The sequence below is a fragment of the Osmerus eperlanus genome, chromosome 14 (assembly GCF_963692335.1).
Source record: "Osmerus eperlanus chromosome 14, fOsmEpe2.1, whole genome shotgun sequence".
Classification (NCBI taxonomy): Eukaryota; Metazoa; Chordata; class Actinopteri; order Osmeriformes; family Osmeridae; genus Osmerus; species Osmerus eperlanus.
Genome location: NC_085031.1, coordinates 15,985,330 through 16,005,924, shown reverse-complemented (window position 1 = coordinate 16,005,924; position 20,595 = coordinate 15,985,330). Strand labels below are relative to the sequence as shown.

The following is a 20,595-nucleotide window of genomic DNA, read 5'->3' as shown; positions in this document are numbered from 1 at the left end:
TGTGTGTGTAAGAGAGATAGAGAGACAGAGAGAGTGTGTGTAAGTAAGAGTGTTGCTTTGAAAGTACACCAAGCACAGTCCATCTGCAGGACATTCATTCAGGCAGTTGTGTCGGCTTTTTTATCTGTAAATGACTGACATAGAAATAGTTTCAGAGAAAGAACTAACAGTGTCAGCGAGACTGGGCCTCCATCTCCCACATGGTTTGTGATCTCCTCCCTTCCTTCCTTCTCTCTCTCTCGCTCTCTCTCATTCTCTCTCTTTCTCTCTATGTCTCTCTCTTTTCTGTCTCTCTTTCTCTCTCAAGTCACCTCCCTCTCAGTTGGATAGTATGAGGGATTGCCTCAGATGCCAAAGCAGAACATACACACCTCTCCTGTTCGCCGTGCGTTTTGCTCCATCCCTCCATCTTCCAGTCTCTCTCTCTCTTTCTCCTTTTCTGTCTTTCTTTCTCGGTCTTCCTCTACGACTGGAGCCCCTGCCACACAGCAGGATCCTTCCCAGAGCTTCCGTCTGCCTCAAAGAAGCATCCTTGCCAGAGCAAGGAACACGTTCATCTGAAGGGAGCAGCAACTCATCTAGCGAGGTGAGTTTAGACATGTTTTTATAGTTTTCGATTCATGTTCCATTTTCCCATGGATGACGTGAAAGTGGTCGACAAGGTTACCTGCGATCTTTTCTTTGGAAGTTTCTTTTCCAGTTTGTTGTTGAGTTGTCAAGTTATTTTCCTCTATTTGACTGGATTTTTCTTTTCATTAGCAAGAAAGAATATCGTCAGTTGTAAACTGTTGTATGTGTTATATTCTATGCAGCTTCATTATTCAGATCTGAATAGATTTTTGTAACAAATGCATTATTCAGCAAACTCATTATTCCCAGAAGAGGAATGCGAAATAGTGTCCTTTTCACCTGCTGGGCGGTGCGGTTTCACACCAGGCTCCTATGGATCTAATTGTGTTAAATCTTACTTTGGAGTTTGATTGGAACACTTTTAGTCTTCAAGAGTGTGGCTTCTTCTTTGTCTGTTATTTTCGCACAATACTCTTTGATCATGATGTCATGATGATGATAATGGATGAGGAAAAGTATTGAAATGCAGAGCATTGTTAGGTTTGTTACCATGGAGATTTGTTACCATGGTGTGTATTATTCTTCAAGAGGCTGTGAGCACAGTGATCTGGGACCATCTGCATCCTACACCTACCTGTCTGCACCCCCTCCCCTGTAACTACACCCTCCCCTGTAACTACACCCTCACCTGTAACTACACCCTCACCTGTAACTACACCTACACCTGTAATTACACCCTCACTGTAACTACAGCTACTAATCTACACCTGTAACAATTACACCTATACCTAGCTGCATGGTGCAGATGCATGCCCCCGGTCCCCGGTAACAGCCCCATCCCCCGGTAACAGCCCCGTCCCCCCAGTAACAGCCCCGTCCCCCCGGTAACAGCCACGTCCCCCCCCGGTAACAGCCCCCGGTAACAGCCCCCCCCCCCCCGGTAACAGCCCCGTCCCCCGTCCCCCCGGTAACAGCCCCGTCCCCCGTCCCCCCGGTAACAGCCCCGTCCCCCCGGTAACAGCCCCCGGTAACAGATACCCTGGGTTCTCTCCACAGGATGCAGCGCTTCAGGGAGAGCATCCACATACGCACCATGAAGGCCAAGAGGAAAGTGGAGGAGATATCCAAGGAGGATGTCCAGGCCTTCCTGAAGAAGCACGCCTTTGTCCTTTTCACTGTGGCTGCGGTCATAATAGGTGAGTAGGGTGCCTCTGAAAGAAAACTACCTCTCTCTCTCTCTTGCACACAGACACAAATATCATTCATGATCACACACACTTACGTGATCGCTTTGCCCTACTGAAAACAGGAATAACTCTTTCCCTATTGGACCAGGCATAATACTGGGCTTTGCGCTGCGTCCGTATAAGATGTCGTACCGGGAGGTGAAGTACTTCTCCTTCCCCGGAGAGCTGCTGATGAGGATGCTGCAGATGCTGGTGCTGCCCCTGCTAGTCTCCAGCCTCATCACAGGTACGACACTGTCAGCCTCATCACAGGTACGACACTGTCAGCCTCATCACAGGTACGACACTGTCAGCCTCATCACAGGTACGACACTGTCAGCCTCATCACAGGTACAACACTGTCTGCCTGTGCTGTGCCAGTGTGTCAGTGTCAGAGTGAGGTCAAACACGTCCTCTGTTTCCTGTCCAGGAATGGCTGCCTTGGACAGCAAGGCCTCGGGGAAGATGGGCATGAGAGCCGTCATGTACTACATGACCACCACCATCATCGCCGTCTTCGTGGGCATCCTGGTCGTCCTCATCATCCACCCGGGTAAAGGATCCAAGGCCGAGTTTGGGAAACAGCAGAAGATCGAGCAAGTCAGCCCCATAGACGCCTTCCTGGATCTCATCAGGTGGGCGGCGGGCTGGGGGATGCAGGGCTGGAGCTGGGGGGCTGGAGGGATGCAGGGCTGGAGCTGGGGGGATGCAGGGCTGGAGCTGGGGGGCTGGGGGGATGCAGGGCTGGAGCTGGGGGGATGCAGGGCTGGAGCTGGGGGGCTGGGGGGATGCAGGGCTGGAGCTGGGGGGCTGGGGGGATGCAGGGCTGGAGCTGGGGGGATGCAGGGCTGGAGCTGGGGGGATGCAGGGCTGGAGCTGGGGGGATGCAGGGCTGGAGCTGGGGGGCTGGGGGGATGCAGGGCTGGAGCTGGGGGGATGCAGGGCTGGAGCTGGGGGGCTGGGGGGATGCAGGGCTGGAGCTGGGGGGATGCAGGGCTGGAGCTGGGGGGCTGGGGGGATGCAGGGCTGGAGCTGGGGGGATGCAGGTCTGGAGCTGGGGGCTGGGGGGATGCAGGGCTGGAGCTGGGGGCTGGGGGGATGCAGGGCTGGAGCTGGGGGCTGGGGGGATGCAGGGCTGGAGCTGGGGGTGGGGGGACGGGCACAGACAGGCCTCTGGTGAAAGGCCAGTTGAAGGAGAAGATGTTGTGTTTACGGCCACTCACTTACTATGGATGTTTATGATGATGGTGATGATTGTTTTTTATTTCAGAAACATGTTTCCACCGAACTTGGTCCAAGCCTGCACACAGCAGGTAAATTATAACATGACTATCACTTCATGGTTTCCAGCTTGTTGATTTCGATATTCATTCCACTGCTATGGTTGATGGTTTGTAGAGCTTAGCCTATAAGACTGAATGCAAAGGCTTGAATGAATTATAACAAACGATCTAAAACATTTTAAACTTTCAATAGAAATTGACCAGTAATTAAATTGACTCAATTAGTAAACAGATCTCAGAAATAATACACATCAAACATGAAACCGCTTTAAACAAATCCAACCCCCCCCCCCCAAAAAGAAACTGAAACTATTTCCACTTTGATTGGAAATGACATTCAGGCCAAATCCAAAACATGCCCTCTGCTCTCATGTGGACACGATAAACAGCTCTGTCAGACTCTCATTATCCTCTTGGCGGTTTGAAGTTGTGAAGGATTACTGGCCGGCCCCAGGGGGGGTCTGGCAGAAATAGAGGCTCAACAGGCAGAAATCACTCTGTGGTGGGGGTGAGAGACAATAGGAAGGGCCTGGACACCAGGGATGGAGATGAGACCGCTGGCTTTGGACAATAGCGAGGCTTGTGAGCGTGTCAACAGAGGACCATCGGGGCCTGAGGACCGGACGGTGTCCCTAGAGGGTCAGCTGGAGCCTCCACCGCAACTGGCTGCTTCCTCTCCACTAGTCTCTCTGTCGAAGGGGTACAAGTCAGGCCACGGTTATCCAGCTTACCTTGTCTGAAAGCTCGTCTTTTTAGGGTCTCGATGGACTGAATATGCACAATCTTGATTAGGCCTAAGTCACAGTACTGAGTAACATTTAAGAGAGTAAAATCAGATATCTCTCTGAATGTTCTCTTCAATTGTTGTCTTATAAAACTCTTGCTCTCCCTCCTCCCTCCTCCCACCCCCCCCCCCCCCACCCCCCAACCCCGAAGTTCAAAACCAAATACGGGAAGCGCGTCGTCACGGTAACGATGATGGTCAACGACAGCGTCTTCAACCTGACCAACGCCACGCAGGAGCTGAGCCGGGAGGAGGTGATCCCCGTGCCGGGGTCGGTGAGCGGGGTGAACGCCCTGGGCCTGGTGGTGTTCTCCATGGGGTTCGGGCTCATCATCGGGAGCATGAAGGAGCAGGGCCAGGTGCTCAGGGACTTCTTCGACAGCCTGAACGAAGCCATCATGAAGCTGGTGGCCATGATCATGTGGTGGGCATGCATTTATCATGCGATCATCACATTTATCGTATGTAGAGATGTAATAGTTGAGGGTTTAGGTTGGTTGAGGGGCAGTTCTATGGGCGTATGTGAAGCCTTCTGTGACATGCTTGCGTGTAAAAAGGGCTATACAAATACTAAATCAAATTTTATTTGATTTAGTATTATCGTGTAATTATTAGTGTGTATGTTGTGTTTAAATGCTATGGTATGCATGATGACAAAGCCCAGGACTGCCCTAGTCCCTGTGGTGGGGAAGGCCTCTTTATTTCTCTCTCTCTCGACAAACGATATTACTCTGAAGTACCTTATTAGCCTTTTGACGTTGCTGTGATCTCATAAGAGCATGCAGGTTTACACGGATGGGTGACTTTGACACTTGCGTGGCCACAATTCGCCCTGAGAGACAATCCTAGGACAATCCTCACCCTCCTTTCCGTTCCTCCTCCTCCAGGTATGCCCCTATAGGCATCTTGTTCCTGATATCTGGGAAGATCGTGGAGATGGACGACATCACCCAGATGGGAGGCCAGCTGGCCATGTACACCATCACGGTCATCATTGGCCTGCTGATCCACGGCGTGCTCATCCTGCCCCTCCTGTACTTCGCCATCACGCGGCTCAACCCCTTCCTCTTCATCGCCGGCCTGTTGCAGGCCCTCATCACCGCCCTGGGGACCTCCTCCAGGTAGGCCTCCACTCACCTTCGGCTCGTAACCAACGTCTCCGCGAGCGACGTTCACCGACGTTGCGAATCGAGGCTACTGTTTGACGTGTTTGTGTTCTAAATGACACCGTCCCAACCTCTTCATGTGCCTGTTATTTCTGCCCTTCTTCCGATCAGCTCCGCGACTCTGCCCGTTACGTTCAAATGCCTGGAGGAGAACAACAAGGTGGACAAGCGCGTGACACGGTTTGTGCTGCCGGTAGGCGCCACCATCAACATGGATGGGACGGCCCTGTACGAGGCTCTGGCGGCCATCTTCATCGCCCAGGTCAACGATGTGGAAATGAACTTCGGTCAGATCCTCACAATAAGGTCAGAATGATTAGCGGCAACATGATTTTGACTACGTGTATGCGTGTACAGTATATGTATGATGCATGCGTGTACGTATGTGAGGGATTAATAGGAAGACCGGTGCTTGTGTGTTGTCCCGCAGCATCACAGCCACGGCCGCCAGCATCGGGGCTGCTGGGATCCCGCAGGCTGGTCTGGTCACCATGGTGATCGTGTTGACCTCCGTCGGACTTCCCACCGATGACATCACCCTCATCATTGCTGTCGATTGGTTCCTGTGAGTAATTCCGTAAATGTCTGTTGCCGGCACTATACAATCATATCCAGCACATGGAACTATGAACGATCTACATTGCCAAATAAAGTTGTCAAAGTCCCCAGTTTATAGTCGGAAGTTGAACATGTGAGCACTAGAATCAGTTCTAGTTTTAAAGGTCGATTTCCCTTTGTCTACGACCACCCTAGTGACACACTTCCCTTTTATCCCTTGAGTCTCGCTCTACATAGTCCTTTTTTTGAATCACATATTTTTTGCATTGAGTTTTAACATAGAAACATAATTAGGTTGCCCAAATTAATAATTTCAATTACAATCCCCTTCCCAGAAACTACATTGGCTAATTGGGTAATAAGAAAAAATTCCACTCTCTGTTAACTGGGATGGACTACATGTGCAGACTGAGTCAAAGCTTCACAAGATCAAAACAGAGAAGCTTCCAGCAGTGATTAGAACCTGAAGTAGCCAATAGGGAGGTCCGGTCTGCTCCAGTGTTCCGACTACTCCAGTGGACGTGAAGTGTCACTCCTGTGGCCTACTTCCTGTCCACACCGTTCAGACAGTGAGCAGCAATTAGGTGAACAGGTGACCAAAAATAGGTGAAAGTCGACTGTTCTACTTAACAAGACCCACAGGCCCTGAAAGGGTTTTCTTTTTAAATCAATTGAGATATATTCCCTGCACAGGCTCGACTCCAGAACTAATCGGATGGGCGGGCATTTGGTTTCCACAAGGAGGCATATTGCATAGGCTATAGTTCTCTTTTAGAAACTTATAGCTAAGATAATGGGGGGCTCAGTATTCAATTTGGGGGGGGGGGGGCTTTGCTCATAAATGCCCCCCTGTGCCCTGCAGCTTTTTCTTCTTCTTGTTTTCCTGTTCTGCACGTAACGCCATCTTCCTGGATGACCCTGTATTCATACTCTGGTCTCCTCTTCCCGTAGTGACCGCCTGCGCACAACCACCAACGTGCTGGGGGACTCCATCGGAGCCGGCATCGTGGAGTTTCTGTCCAGACACGAACTGCAGAGCAAAGACGTGGAGATGGGTAACGCCGTGCTGGAGGAGAAAGAGAGGAAGAAACCGTATCGGCTCATCTCTCAGGAGAACGACTACGATAATGAAAAACATCGTCACGGCGACACCAAGATGTAGGCCTCTCCTTGGTTCCGGAACTTTTCAGATTGTAAACAACACAGCGTTGTGTGTCCTAGTACTAACCTGCTGGTGTTTTTCTCTCGTTGCTTATTGTGGTTATTTTGTAATGATAAATGTTAGGGTTTCTTTCGTTGTGTTTATGGTGGTTTTCCGTGTAGTCACTGCATTATTATTCATGCAAGCGAGTCATTTCATAACATCGAAATTCGAGTGTCAACTTAAATTTCTAAGTGTTGTCATATTAAAGTGACTTATCCAAGATATGAACACTCTCATCAATACAGAACAAACATAGGCCTTTTCCCAATGTAGAGGTTTGTGTCATTTGAAAGGTTTCTCGACATGTATGTGTGTGTGTGTGTGTGTGTGTGTTAATTAAGCCACACTTAATAATATGCTGGCTATTTTGAAGGAAAGAAAGTTAAGACTACGTAATACCCTTATGATTTGCAGACGCTTTGGATAAAAGCATCTGCTATAGCATACAGCATATGTTATGATATATTTAGGTAAATCTTGAGGAGGTTGATAGTAAATACATTTTTTAAAGGGAAAATTGGTTAAAATATCTGGAGGACTGTTCTGCAAACTTTAATATGAATAAAATGTTCTACTTTTATTAACATGGACAAACTATGAAGAACGATTTATCATATTATATTCACCATTACTATCAAACAAATCTACCATTAACCCCTCGACGAAGTTGCCCACAATATCAGAAATATAATGAATGAGAAACCAGCTTACAACATAAGAAGTGTCCTTTATAAATGAGTAGACTTTGTGAACAGATTTAATGTAGATATTGTGTGAATTAGTTGTAGATTAATACAATACTTTAATGTCTTCTTTAATATCAATGTTGGGAGATTAGATATTAATTTACAGGGCTGGGAAGCCTTTCCAAGGCCTTCTGTTGATAAAGTGTCTAACTTCCTTAACTGGGATTATATTGTCTTTCCCTTTCTCTTTTCATACATTTTGGTTAAGTTTATGTAAATCCAGTTTATGTAAAACTTGTCGTTCAAAAAGTTATGAATGGGGCATGTCTTTGAAAAAACGTTTTGAATAAAATTTAGAAAAATGTTAAAGCTGTAAGTGTCTATATTGCTGCTGCAATAAAAACAAGAACTTGCTGCTTGAAAATACCTGGTTCTCATTAAATCTAATTATATATGGTGCACAAATTATGCAGGCTAAACTGTTACCTTGGAATAAAAATATATAGACCTATATATATAGAATAAAATATAGAATCAAATATATAGAATATAGACCTACAATTGCAACAAAAAAAACAATAGTCACACGCCTTCCTTTTGTGGAGATAAAAACGTCAAAACGTTTATAATAAGAACGTTGACTTTGTGTTGTTTTGAAACACAAGCAAATGCCGCAGTTTTCTTAAAATGTAATAATGTAAAGTAGTTTTATTACGTGTAGTTTTCCCTGAAAATATGAACTCTATTATCCAGGGGGGGTGGGCTATGTGCCAAGCAGTGAACCCCTAAGGATTGAAGACTGATGCTGCCACCTAGCGGTAGAATATTGACGCAACAACAACCTTATTAAATGATTTACCTTTTTATGCTATCCTTCTTACAAAGCTGGAGTTTCGTAAATTAAATAAATTACATATGAATATTATGGACATTTTCAATATATATTTTTTCATGCTAGTGTATTAGGCTATTTAGGGTTGATTTAAAGGCAGGGTCGGTAATGTTGTGATGCACTTTTTGTTTATATTTGCTGAAATAAACTTGACATTGGAACTACTAAATCTAAAGGGTTGGAAGTGAAACTAAATAAATCCGTTTAGATTGAAAGAAATGATTGGTAGTGTTCATTACAATTTAGCGACACCAACAGATGTCGGATTTATTTCATTTTACTGTCAAAACTTTAGATTTTTGGGTCAACAGATAGGCTATGCGTCTCAACAACATTACCGACCCTGCCTCTAATGAGAACCAGGTATCTTCAAGCAGAAAGTTCCAAGTGAAAAGGTCGACCAAGCGCGAGTCAGATTTTTTAAATTGAACCGTCACCCATGGCTTGAAACACTTCAACCAACAGACGCCAAATAACGAATTTAAATCCCTAAGTTAAGAAATAGATGGTCTAGAAGCTTGGAATTTGCTGGCAAACAACTTATTAGTTACCTAATAAGTGGCTATTGAAGAAATGTGCCAACTGCCATCAGTTACAGTTCTGTAATAGGTTACAGTAGCTGGCTGGGGTCTGTACTGCATACTGTAGTACAGTACAGTACAGTACAGCTAGCTAGCACTAGCTGGCTAGCTAACTATCTTGATGGGTGTTGGGAGATGAAGGTACAGTAATGCCTAGCTAATTCAACTAGTTGCTACCCTACTGGAGTAAGATTCTAACTAATAATTAACTAGTGCTAATTGTTTTCTCTTCGACTTGCATCACTCGGTTTCACGGGCAACTTTGTGTACTACTAGTAGAGCTACAGTAACTTTACGGTTCTAGTACAGTACTGTACTGTACTGTACAGTCAGTGGATGTTCCGACAGCAGCAGTACAGGAGGCTACTTAATATAGCCTAGTATCTCTACTGTTCTACTACCAGTACTACTACTAGTAGTTGCTACCGTAGCCTTTACCACCCTATTTTCTGGACACTAGAGGGGGCTCGTGTATTGAGTTTGATTTGGATGAATGTCTTTTGATTACCCAAAATAATGTTACCATTGATATGTAACAGTACAAAGTTAGACTACAGCAGCGATCATGATTTTTCTAAATCTGACTTTTCAGTATGCCGTAGTTGCAATAAAGAGTGTTATTTCCAATCTTAGCAAGTCAGCCTAGTAGTTAGCCCATGCGCTATAGTCAACTGGTTAACACTAACTTCTGGTCATAACCTCTTCTGCCGTAGTTTCTACAACTTTTAGCCTGTATCTCAGAAACATGGTCAATGGACAGACCACTGAATTTACTACAACCCCCTGTCCTGTATCTTGTGCAGTTTCAGACCACACTTCAGGATTCCCACACCTGTGACCGAGTCAGGCAGACCATTTCTTTAGTACTAATCGTGGTACGGTTAAAATTAAATTTAAGGTGATATGATTAAATAAAAAACTTTTTATCTTACTATGATGAACTGTAGTACGGAGCATTGAGGTACAGCTACCATGCAACTCTCAAGCGGCGGAAGCATACGGGTCGCAGCCACTCTGGTTGCTGGTTGGTTTGGCGCCGGTGGAGGGAGTTATTCCTGCAGCAGTTCTTCCGGTCGGCATTTTGTTCTGCGAGAGAGGGGGAGAGTCTGAGTGGATGCCTTTTATCACCGCGTCAATAGCCTTTCTGTTTTTCTCAGTTGATTGTTTTCCGAAACTAGTCGGAATTTTCATTATTCCCCTGCAGGCGTTGGGGATGTACCGGGCGGAGACCGGTTTGAAGGATGTTTCCCCCCTATAAGCATACATGTTTGCATTGAGAAAGAAGAAGATCGAACCCTCCCGACCCGGATTATTGTTGTTATATTATTACTCGGAGGAGCTGTTAGAGCTGTAGAACGGAGAGGGAGCTAGAGACACGGATCCAACCCCGTTTGCAACCATTTCTTTTTATCAACACACCCTGAGGTAAATATGATCGCACAAGTCCGGCTCTATAACCCTTTCATGAAACAATCCCTATTGGTTTCACGCTGTGCTGGCGAATGCTACTTTGCTGGCTAGCTAACCAGCTAACATTAGCTACATGTTGGGCATTTGTCTAGCCACTAAATAATGGACCCAGAAAGGGGGGTCTCTGTTGGCTGTTAGCTACCTTGCAAACGTTAAGTGTTGGGTCGGGGTGACCCTTACCCAGGCCAGTCCGATGTCCAGTTTAAGATAGCCATACGCCGATGTAGGCCGCTAGGGTATCATCCACAGTGTTTATGATGAAAACACAGCAATGAACGCGCTGTATTTACGAAGAATGATTCGATTTGGCCAAGCTAGCTAACTAGCATAGCGAGCAGTGATATGGTTGCATCCTCGGTTGCATTCATTAGCTCGTGAGCTAGCTAACGATAGCTAACTTGGATGCATGACGTTCCTGCGCAGTGGGATATTTTCATGTAGCTAGCGTACATTAACTCTAGTTAGGTGTGATAGCTAGTCAACTAACTACATCATTTTTGCAATCAGTGTGCACCAAATATCTATAAACACATGTTTAGGTATAAGACCGTTTTAAAACCTTAGCCAGCTACAATCTTGCTAACCCAGCTCAGCCAGATGTGCAATGACTAGCTAGCTAGCTAGCGACTGTCAACCTGGACTGAGGAGAGTGAAAACAAGAGTTCACGAATCCAAATTGCTGTCAACCCTCTTTTGATGTAATCGAGGTAGCTAACACAATCAACATCGAAACCCATTCCTTCCATGCCTGGTGCAAAATATAACTGAATGACCAGGTAATTGTGCAGCAATAACTACTCAACGAGTTCGCTAGCTAGTCATTGTAGATACGATTCAAACAATAGTTAGCTAACGTTAGCCTGCTGTCTAGCAAATACTGCCTAGTAGGCCATCTGTAAACGGCTACTTTAGTGGTAGGATCCCTCCAGCCAGTTAAACCGAAAATACATGATGTAAACACGATTTCGTTTTTAAAGTAAACAGTGGTGCGAGATCATGATTGATTTGGTGAAACAGGCCCAACTTATTACATCTTGAAGTAGCCATTCAACAGAAAATACTAACATTCCTTTTAGCCAAGTCGCTAACAGTTTTCTGCACATTTCCACAGTTCCAATTAAACTTCCCATCTCCTGATGATTATTACGTTTTTGAATAAATTGCAGTAAGTTCCCTTTCAGTCTTAATGCACTGAGTTGCACTTCAGAACTTTGTGCATTGTAGAACACCATAGTAACATACATAATCCACTATTATTAATGTGGTTGTGCAGGCCCCAGTCTTGTCACTCCCCCGTCTAACTAACTATTGTGAGCCCACTGCTACTGTCTGCTGAAACATCGTCCTATATCATTATAGCTTAATAGAAAATCCTTGGCTTTTTCACAGAGGCTTTGGCATGCTTCAGTTTGTCAGGACTTAACTGTTTCTCATGTGGGAAGGGGATGAATAGACTAGACAACCCCTCATTGCTTCAACCCATCTCTCTCTCTGTGTTCCACAGCGTTTGGGAGATGTGAAGAACAGTCGGAAGGCGACGACATTGAGCAACCTGTGCATCGACACGACCCCCCTACCCCCATCTTCAGCATGAATGGGGATATGCCTCATGTTCCCATCACTACTCTTGCTGGGATCGCTAGCCTCACAGATCGTAAGTACAGCAGCTCTTCTGCCTCTTTGTTTTACTCACTTACAGCTTCAATGTAGCACAGGGATGGAAGATCCTCTCTTGGGTTACACAGTTAAAAGGTGACTCGCATGATTTGAGCATAACTACCCATTGTCTGTAGCTAATAGGTTGCACAGACGAAGATGAGAAATCCATGCAAATATAAAATCACAAAGTTTCTGATGTTGAGTGATGTCATTTTGCTGTGAGGTTAAGGCTAGAGGAACAATTTGACGTGCTTGTACTTTCCTGCAGAAGCACGTAGTTAGTTTGGATTCTTTTAAGGAAGCATTCTCTAATGACCTGGCATTTGCCACTGCTAGCTTGTTTCAGCTGCTGTGCTTTGATGGCTCTCTTTTATTTCCTGTTGTAATGAAACATTAATGTTCTGCACATGAATATTGCAGTCTTGATATTTGGAGCATGCAATCAACGCAGCCAATTAATGCGATTGTAATATTTGTTTCCGAGTGTCATTTGTTGGATTGCATTGGATTTTATTAGCTCTTATGAGCTGTTTTTTACGTTGTTAGGTTCTGAAATAGCTAACTATTCCATTACTGTTTCAAGTTCTACTACTTTTAGCCAGTTCATTTACATGGATTTGTTTAGCAGAAACTTTTATCCTAAGTGAATTTTGGTGTTCAATTCGCAGCTTTGCAGGATGGAAATTGACTTCCTAGGTGTGTTCCTCCACTCTGACCTGCTCTGCCTTGTCTTTACAGTGTTAAACCAGCTGCCCCTGCCCTCCCCTCTCCCCGCCACCACCACTAAGAGCCTGCTGTACAATGGGAGGGTCGCAGAGGAGGTCAACTGCCTGCTGGGATGCCAGGACGAGAACCTGGTGTCCCAGCTGGTTCACAGCCTCAACCAGGTCTCCACCGAGCACATGTGAGTCCACCTCCGCTTCCGGCCCTTCCAGCGAGGCCTCAGCTCCGTTCAGGACAAGTGGCTAGCCAGCACGTTTGTTTTTACAAATGAAACCCGTCAATAGTCTATGAAGTCTTATCTTCTGTAAACAGGGATTTCCTAAAGCACAAGAGCATAAGTTAACCTTAAAGGACGACACTTAAAGTTATAGTGCCCGGTCTATGCACGTGTGTTGATGTTTGAGGGTCGTATCATCAAAGGTTAACGTCCTGGTATTTTGTGTAACCTTGCCGACTGATCTCTCGCTCTTCCTCCTTGCCACGACAGAGAGTTGAAGGACAACCTGGGCAGTGATGACCCGGAAGGAGATGTGCCCATGCTGCTGCAGACCGTGCTGTCCAGGAGCCCTAACATCTTCAGGGAGAAAAGTAGGCCTGCACCCATACCTGTGCTCATTCCTGTCAGGGGGGAGGGAGGGAGGAGACATGCGGAGACATTGTTCTCTGACTCGGCAGCCTAATGAATCACACATCATTTGTCGGCTTTCCTAGTGAATCTACTCATTTGATGCTTTCTGGGTCAAACTTTGCAAGGGCTAGTTTGGCTTGTCTCTATGTTTTTTGAAGACTGATTGGATAAGAGCTTGGGTTGGATTGAGTTGCCTGGCTTATTAGTATCATTATTATTTTCAAATTATTATTGTGTTTCATTGATCAATGAAGGTTTTGCTCAATTTGTAAGCTCTGAGGTAGTTAACTTTCATTGTAGTCTTTTTGTGCCAGACACAGCACAAGTCTTGTCAGCTAGTCTCACACTAATGAATCAGAGAGAGAAAGGATGACAGTTTGAAGTGTTACTGTTGTCTGGTAGCTTGTGTAGAGAGAGGAGGCGGTGGATGCAATTGGTGGCATGGGGACAAAAACAAGGAAGTGTGTAGGCCCATCGGTTCAGGTGCCAGTGTCAGAATAAATATCTGGAGACTGGACACATAACTGAATGTCCCTACAGATAACTGGACACGTTGTGAAATCACCCAGGCTGAACCCTTTTACAACATCTTCAGGTGGCTGAGCGGTTAGGGAATCGGGCTAGTAATCAGAAGGTTGCTGGTTCGATTCCCCGGCCGTGCAAAATGATGGTGTGTCCTTGGGCAAGGCACTTCACCCTACTTACCTCAGGGGGAATGTCCCTGTACTTACTGTAAGTCGCTCTGGATAAGAGCGTCTGCTAAATGACTAAATGTAAATCTTGGAACATCACCTGTTTTTAAATGTCTAAATCGACCACACGTGGTCGATTTAAAACGTTCCGTTTCCCAGACGCTCTTAAGCTGAGACTGCTGTTAAGCCAACCCTCAAAGCTGCTTTAAACGAACAGTCTGTCGTCGTCTTCTTCGTTGGTTTTGTGTCGTTGGTGGCCTCGGCCTGGCAAGCAAAGTGTGTTAACACCACAGACCGTGAGACTGGGGGAGTGCCGGCTGCCAGAATGAACCATGTTGTGATGGAGCTTGAGTCCTGACACCGTTTCCGCTGCTCTGATGTTGTATCCAATGACGAGTCAAGCAACGTGTGGATTGCTGTTATTATAGCCTCCCCGCATAACGCCGAACTCTAGTTGTGCTCTTGGGAAATGGCTTATTTACTTGTGTATTACCTATAATCAATATCATATATATTTCTTTTTTCTCTCCCACATACACAAACTGTATGTATAGAGATGAGTAGCCTGAGATCTGGTGCTCTAGTGATCCACCTGCTCCTCCTAAAGGAGCTCCTTTCTGGACGAGAGGAACTCTGACCCAATTCCTCCGGCCAGCAGATCCTCCATTTCTTTCTGTCTTATTTTCCTGGGAGTTTTTCCTCGTCTTCCTTGCGGGTTTAGGTTGGTTCTGGCGCTGTTCCATGGGTATATGTGAAGCCGTCTGTTTTGCCGTCTTGCTTGTAAGAAGGGCTGTAGAAATACGTTTGATTTCATTGATTTGCTTCTCTAATCTGCTTTGCTTCTCTTCATCTCTTCATCAGGTATTCTGCAGCAGTCAATGATGCCTCAGTACAAGATGTCTCAGAACTCCATGCACGGAAGCCCTGCGTCCACAAACTACCAGCAAACCACTATCACGCACAGCCCTTCTAGGTATCACAGCAGCTTGGTATTGAGTGTAGCCGTTCCTACGACTAGCCGGCTGTTAAGAGAGCCCTTTTAATGAACGGCTTCTTCTCCCCTTCTCTCTTTCCACAGTCGCTTTGCCTCTCCACAGTCGGGATCGGGCGGGCGGTTCCTGCCCCAGCAGAACAGCCCTGTGCCCAGCCCCTACACCCCTCAAAGCCCTGCCAGCTACATGCACTACCCCCACCCGCCCAGCTACTCCCAGCACCAACAGATCCAGCAAGGTAGGAAGACGACCGCTACTTGCAAAGGAATACGCAGATGATTTGAACCCTCTTCTTTGTGTCGAAACGACCGAGGGAGTCTGTGTAGGCGGCCAGGTTCTGAGATTTCTGTGTTTCAGTCGCGAGTCCCATGGTTCCGGGCAGCATGAGGAACATCCACGACAGCAAGGTCTCTGGGCAGATGTCGAGCAACTCAGCGAATCACAACGCCAGACAGGCCTCCAACGAAGACTACATGAACATTGTCCAAAGACTTGGGAATGAGGTACCGTTCATCAAACTCACCAGGTTGAAAAGCGAGAACGGTGTCAAATCTGTTTGTGTCCGTCTGTGTTGTGTGTCTTCTGACCTACTGTTTTGTCTCTGTTTCCCTGAAGGAGAGCGACCCTTCCATGAGAAATGCCTCCTTCTCTCTCCAATCGCCTCAGTCTCAGTGTTCTCCAGCCGGGAGTGAAGGAACACCCAAAGGTGACCCACCTCCGAGCTCCCATTCTGTGCGCACCGCAAGGCGACACAGCGTCTAGCCATTTCCGTGCCGAGTACGCACGGCTGAGAATCTGTCCGTTTTCCTAAAACCACGGTGTTGTTTTTTTCCGGGGGGGTGTTTTGACAGGGTCTCGGCCACAGCTCATCCTCCAGTCCCCTCCCCCGTACATGTCCCCCCGCGACGGAGCCCCCGACCTCCTCCTCGACTCCCCCGACCGCAAGAAGAAGCAGAAGAAGCTGAGCAAAGAGGAGAAGGAGCAGCTGGACAAGGCCGCCCTGTACGACATCGTCAGCTCTCCCTCCAAAGACTCCACTAAGCTGACCCTCAAACTGTCCCGGGTCAAGTCCTCCGAGATGGACCAATCCGGAGAGCTTGTCCCCGGGGCGGAGCAGGGCTCAGACCAGGACGCGGAGCTGGCCTACAACAGCCTGCCGTTTTCTCGGACGGGCCAGGAGCAGGCCCTCCGGCTGGGCCAGGGCCAGGGTCTGCCAGGGGAGCAGTCAGGGTACCAGCAGGTGCCCGTGCTGCAGAACACCAAGCAGGGGGTGCTGGTGGGCGGCGTGGTGTACGACGATGCAGAGATGGACGCGCTTGCCGAGATCGAGAGGATAGAGCGCGAGTCGGCCATCGAGAGGGAGCGCTGCTCCAAAGAGGTTCAGGATAAAGGTGTGTGTGCGAAGGAGTGAGTGAGTGTCTGTGTAAGTGAGTGTTGCTGTCTGTGTGCGTTTGAGTGTGTGTCTGTGTGTTCATGCGGCTGTCACTGTAACCCAGAGATAAGATGATACGGCGATATCACACAGCTGATAAGTTTTCTTGTTGATGTGATTTCTTGCTTCTTGTTGAGTTTTCTAACCCCCGACTTCCTCTTTCCCTCCAGATAAACCACTGAAGAAGAGGAAGCAGGACTCGTATCCTCAGGAGCCCGGGGCCGGGGGCACGGCGGGGGCCACCGGGGGGCCCGGCGTAGGAGGGGGCAACGCCGGCGCCAAGCTCACACCCCAGGAGGGTAGCGCCGCCAGTAACGGTACCAGCCGACCGGCCCTGATGGTCAGCATCGACCTGCAGCAGGCCGGCCGGGCAGACGGACAACCAGAGGTGGCCCTGGAGGCCCAGCGCTGGGCCGAGGACCGCCTGGCGCCCGGGGACGGTGCCCACGCCACCGGCGTGCTCCGCCTCCGCTCCAAGGCGGAAGGAGAGACGCCGAAGGCCGGCGACGGCCGACCGGAGGTCATCAAGCAGCGCGCCGCCGACACGCCCCGGAAGCTCGGCCCCGACGGGCGTCCGGAAACCCCGAAACACAAGCACGAAAACAAACGGGACTCGTCCAAGCACCGGCACGACGGCAAGCCGGACGGCGGCAAGGGGCGCGCCGACGGCCGGGCGCCCGACACGCCACGGCAGAGACACGAGGGCCGGCCCGACTCCGGCCAGAGGGATGAGCGGCACCGGGACGGCGACTCCTCTCGCGTGCGGCGGCCGGACACCCCCAAGTCCTCCAGCCGGGCGGAGCACGAGTCCAAACACGGGCGCGACAGGGACAGGGATAGAGACAGGAAACACCGGACCGAGCCTGGGGAGCCCCGCGACCGGCGGTCCCCCGAGCAGCGCTCCAGACCGGACAGCCCCAGGGTCAAACAGGAGGGGCGAGCGGGGACGGACCCCAGCGCTCGCCAGAGAACAGAGCGGAAAGAGGAGAGGAGGGGCGGGGACGGCAGCCGGAGCAGACAGGACGGGAACAAGCAGCAGCCGTCATCCGAGGCCAAGGCTGGAGAGTTCCCCTCCTACCTGCTTGGGGGCCAGTCGGGGGCCTTAAAGAACTTTGTGATCCCCAAGTTGAAGCGGGACAAGGACGGGAATGTTCCGGGCGACGTGCGGCCGCCCACCGGGCAGGGCCCGGGGACCATGGTGGGCTGGAGCGAGCCCCGGGTAAAGCAGGAGAAAGCCGGGCTGGTGGAGGACCTGAAGAAAGGGGCCAAGCCCGTGGTGGTGCTGCAGAAGCTCACCATCGACGAGGTGCAGAAGATCATCAGGGAGAGGGAGGACGGGAATGTCCGCAGCTCCAAATCCAGCAAGAACCGGTCCTCCTTCAGCAAGTCAGGGAAAGGTAAGGACCCTCCTTTCTCTGCGGGCTGCGCTGGCTTGGGCACGTGGCCGCGTGGGAAGGGACATCACAACCAGCAAACGTTACCTGGCTATGTTTCAAATCAAATCCATTTGTTTAGGTACTTTTACGAAGCAATGTCCGAAATGTTTGACCTGCTAGGCTATTATATGTTGTAATTAGATGGTATGGGTATGTCCACCACTTTATTTATATGTGAATAGTTTAGTTGATTTCCATCAACAAAACTATATATAGTCGTGGAAAAGTATTGGCAGTGACGAATTTTGTGTTTTGCAAAGTTTGCTGGTTCAGCATTTGCAGAAACACATTTCACGTTTCTGGTATACAGGAATACACGTTTTTAATGTTTTTATTGGCAAAAACATTAAATGCATGCAAAGAGTCCTCCCTTTTATAGCAGTCTGCTATTTTAATCCAGTCAGAATGAGAGTGATTTTAGCTGTGCAGATCTCGTTCACACTTTCCCATGTGCTGATGATAGTTTTTTTTTGTGATAATAGTTTTTTTATTAAGCTTTTATTTCAAATGTATCTTATCACTCTGCACAATAATCGACAAACAATGTGAATGAACACAACAACTGATGCGGCAAACTTTGCAAAGACAAAATGCATGTCACCGTCAGTGCTTTTGGCGACGATTGTAGATATACACCTTGCACTCAGGAAGGCCCGGCCACTAGCCACTGACACCACATGAGATGCTGTGTGTGGTCTGATAGGGGTCTGAGATCCGGTCTGATAGGGGCCTGAGATCCGGTCTAATAGGGGTCTGAGATCCGGTCTGATAGGGCCTGAGATCCGGTCTGATAGGGGCCTGAGATCCGGTCTAATAGGGGGCTGAGATCCGGTCTGATAGGGGCCTGAGATCCGGTCTGATAGGGGGCTGAGATCCGGTCTAATAGGGGCTGAGATCCGGTCTAATAGGGGGCTGAGATCCGGTCTGATAGGGGCCTGAGATCCGGTCTGATAGGGGCCTGAGATCCAGCCAGATGGTGTCGATCCCTGAGCAGGTAGTCAGGCTGTGTCCGGACCTTCTGTGTGTGCTGGTGCGAGTGACTGGGACGGCCCTCTGTCCCTGCAGGAGGTCTGGACGAGTCGGTTCTGCAGGACCTCCCCCCACAGCTCCTGGCGGAGATCCAGTCCACCATGCCCCTGTGTGAGAGGGTCAAGATGAACAAGCGCAAGCGCAGCACCGTCAACGACAAGCCCAAGTACGCCGAGGTCGACTCGGACGACGACAACGACGTGTCCGACTGTGTGACTGAGTGTGAGTACCTCAACGGGAGGGCGCCGTCATGTGACCTGCCGCCGTCATGTATCCTGCTCGGATGGGTGTTTTGAGATGGTGGCGTGTGATGTGCTTGGCTACATCACTGAGCCGAAACCCCTTCTTCTCTCATGTACAACTAAACGCCTCTCCTCCCTCCTCTCCTCCCTTCTCTCCTCCCTCCTCTCCTCCCTTCTCTCCTCCCTTCTCTCCTCCCTCCTCTCCTCCTCCTCTCCTCCCTCCTCTCCTCCCTCCTCTCCTCCCCTCCCCTCCTCTACTCTCTCCTACCTCCTCTCCTCCCTCCTCCTTCCTCTCCTCCCTCTTCCCTCTCCTCCTCTCTTCCCTCCTCTCCTCCCTCCTCTCCTCCCTCCTCTACTCCCTCCTCTCTTCCCTCCTCTCCTCCCTCCTCTCCTCCCTCCTCTCTTCCCTCCTCTCTTCCCTCCTCTCTTCCCTCCTCTCTTCCCTCCTCTCCTCCCTCCTCTACTCCCTCCTCTCTTCCCTCCTCTCCTCCCTCCTCTCCTCCCTCCTCTACTCCCTCCTCTCCTCCCTCCTCTACTCCCTCCTCTCTTCCCTCCTCTCCTCCCTTCTCTCCTCCCTCCTCTACTCCTCCTCTCCTCCCTCCTCTACTCCCTCCTCTCTTCCCTCCTCTCCTCCCTCCTCTCCTCCCTCCTCTCCTCTACTCCCTCCTCTCTTCTCTCCTCCCTCCTCTCCTCCCTCCTCTACTCCCTCCTCTCTTCCCTCCTCTCCTCCCTCCTCTCCTCTACTCCCTCCTCTCATCCCTCCTCTCCTCCCTCCTCTCCTCCCTCCTCTCCTCCCTCCTCTACTCCGTCCTCTCCTCCCTCTTCTACTCCCTCCTCTCCTCCTCCTCTACTCCCTCCTCTCTTCCCTCCTCTCCTCCCTCCTCTCCTCCCTCCTCTCCTCTACTCCCTCCTCTCTTCTCTCCTCCCTCCTCTCATCCCTCCTCTCCTCCCTCCTCTACTCCGTCCTCTCCTCCCTCTTCTACTCCCTCCTCTACTCCTCAGCCGCACGGAAGAAGCAGCGGCGTGAGCGAGACAAGGGGTGGGAGCACGAGGAGCAGGAGAGGAGGGGCTCCGGGGAGCACCGGAAGAGTGGGGGCCACCAGGAGGGCCGGCGGGGCTCGGGCTCCCGTCACCGGGAACGCAGCCCCAACGAGTCGGAGGAGGGCTCCCCGCCTCCCAGCATGAGCGACAGTGAGTCTCCATGTCACATTGTGGATGGGTGTCCTCTCTCTCTCTCTCTCTCTCTCTCTCTCTCAACCTCTCTCTCTTCCTCTCTCTCTCTCTCTCTCTCTCTTCCTCTCTCTCTCTCTCTTCCTCTCTCTCTCTCTCTCTCTCTCTCTCT

General features: G+C 49.3%; 2 protein-coding genes across 2 annotated transcripts in view; both read left to right on the top strand.

Moving 5' to 3' along the window:
• Window positions 1-1,627: 1,627 nt before the first annotated feature.
• LOC134033513 (excitatory amino acid transporter 1-like) lies at window positions 1,628-7,177 on the top strand. Its single transcript, XM_062477695.1, has 9 exons — window positions 1,628-1,766; window positions 1,906-2,043; window positions 2,227-2,431; window positions 3,067-3,109; window positions 4,016-4,287; window positions 4,751-4,984; window positions 5,141-5,335; window positions 5,460-5,594; window positions 6,539-7,177. Exons 1-9 carry the CDS (start codon window positions 1,628-1,630, stop codon window positions 6,747-6,749), a joined length of 1,572 nt encoding a protein of 523 aa, XP_062333679.1. The 3' UTR covers window positions 6,750-7,177.
• A 2,839-nt stretch (window positions 7,178-10,016) lies between these two features.
• The window catches only part of LOC134033946 (nipped-B-like protein B), a 21,322-nt gene continuing 10,743 nt past the window's right edge, over window positions 10,017-20,595 (top strand). The window contains 12 exon segments of the mRNA XM_062478234.1: window positions 10,017-10,375; window positions 11,925-12,074; window positions 12,818-12,983; window positions 13,290-13,390; window positions 14,984-15,095; window positions 15,201-15,352; window positions 15,472-15,617; window positions 15,730-15,820; window positions 15,966-16,505; window positions 16,717-17,943; window positions 19,048-19,233; window positions 20,256-20,464. Coding sequence (XP_062334218.1) covers window positions 12,011-12,074; window positions 12,818-12,983; window positions 13,290-13,390; window positions 14,984-15,095; window positions 15,201-15,352; window positions 15,472-15,617; window positions 15,730-15,820; window positions 15,966-16,505; window positions 16,717-17,943; window positions 19,048-19,233; window positions 20,256-20,464 — 2,994 coding nt within the window. The 5' untranslated portion in view covers window positions 10,017-10,375; window positions 11,925-12,010.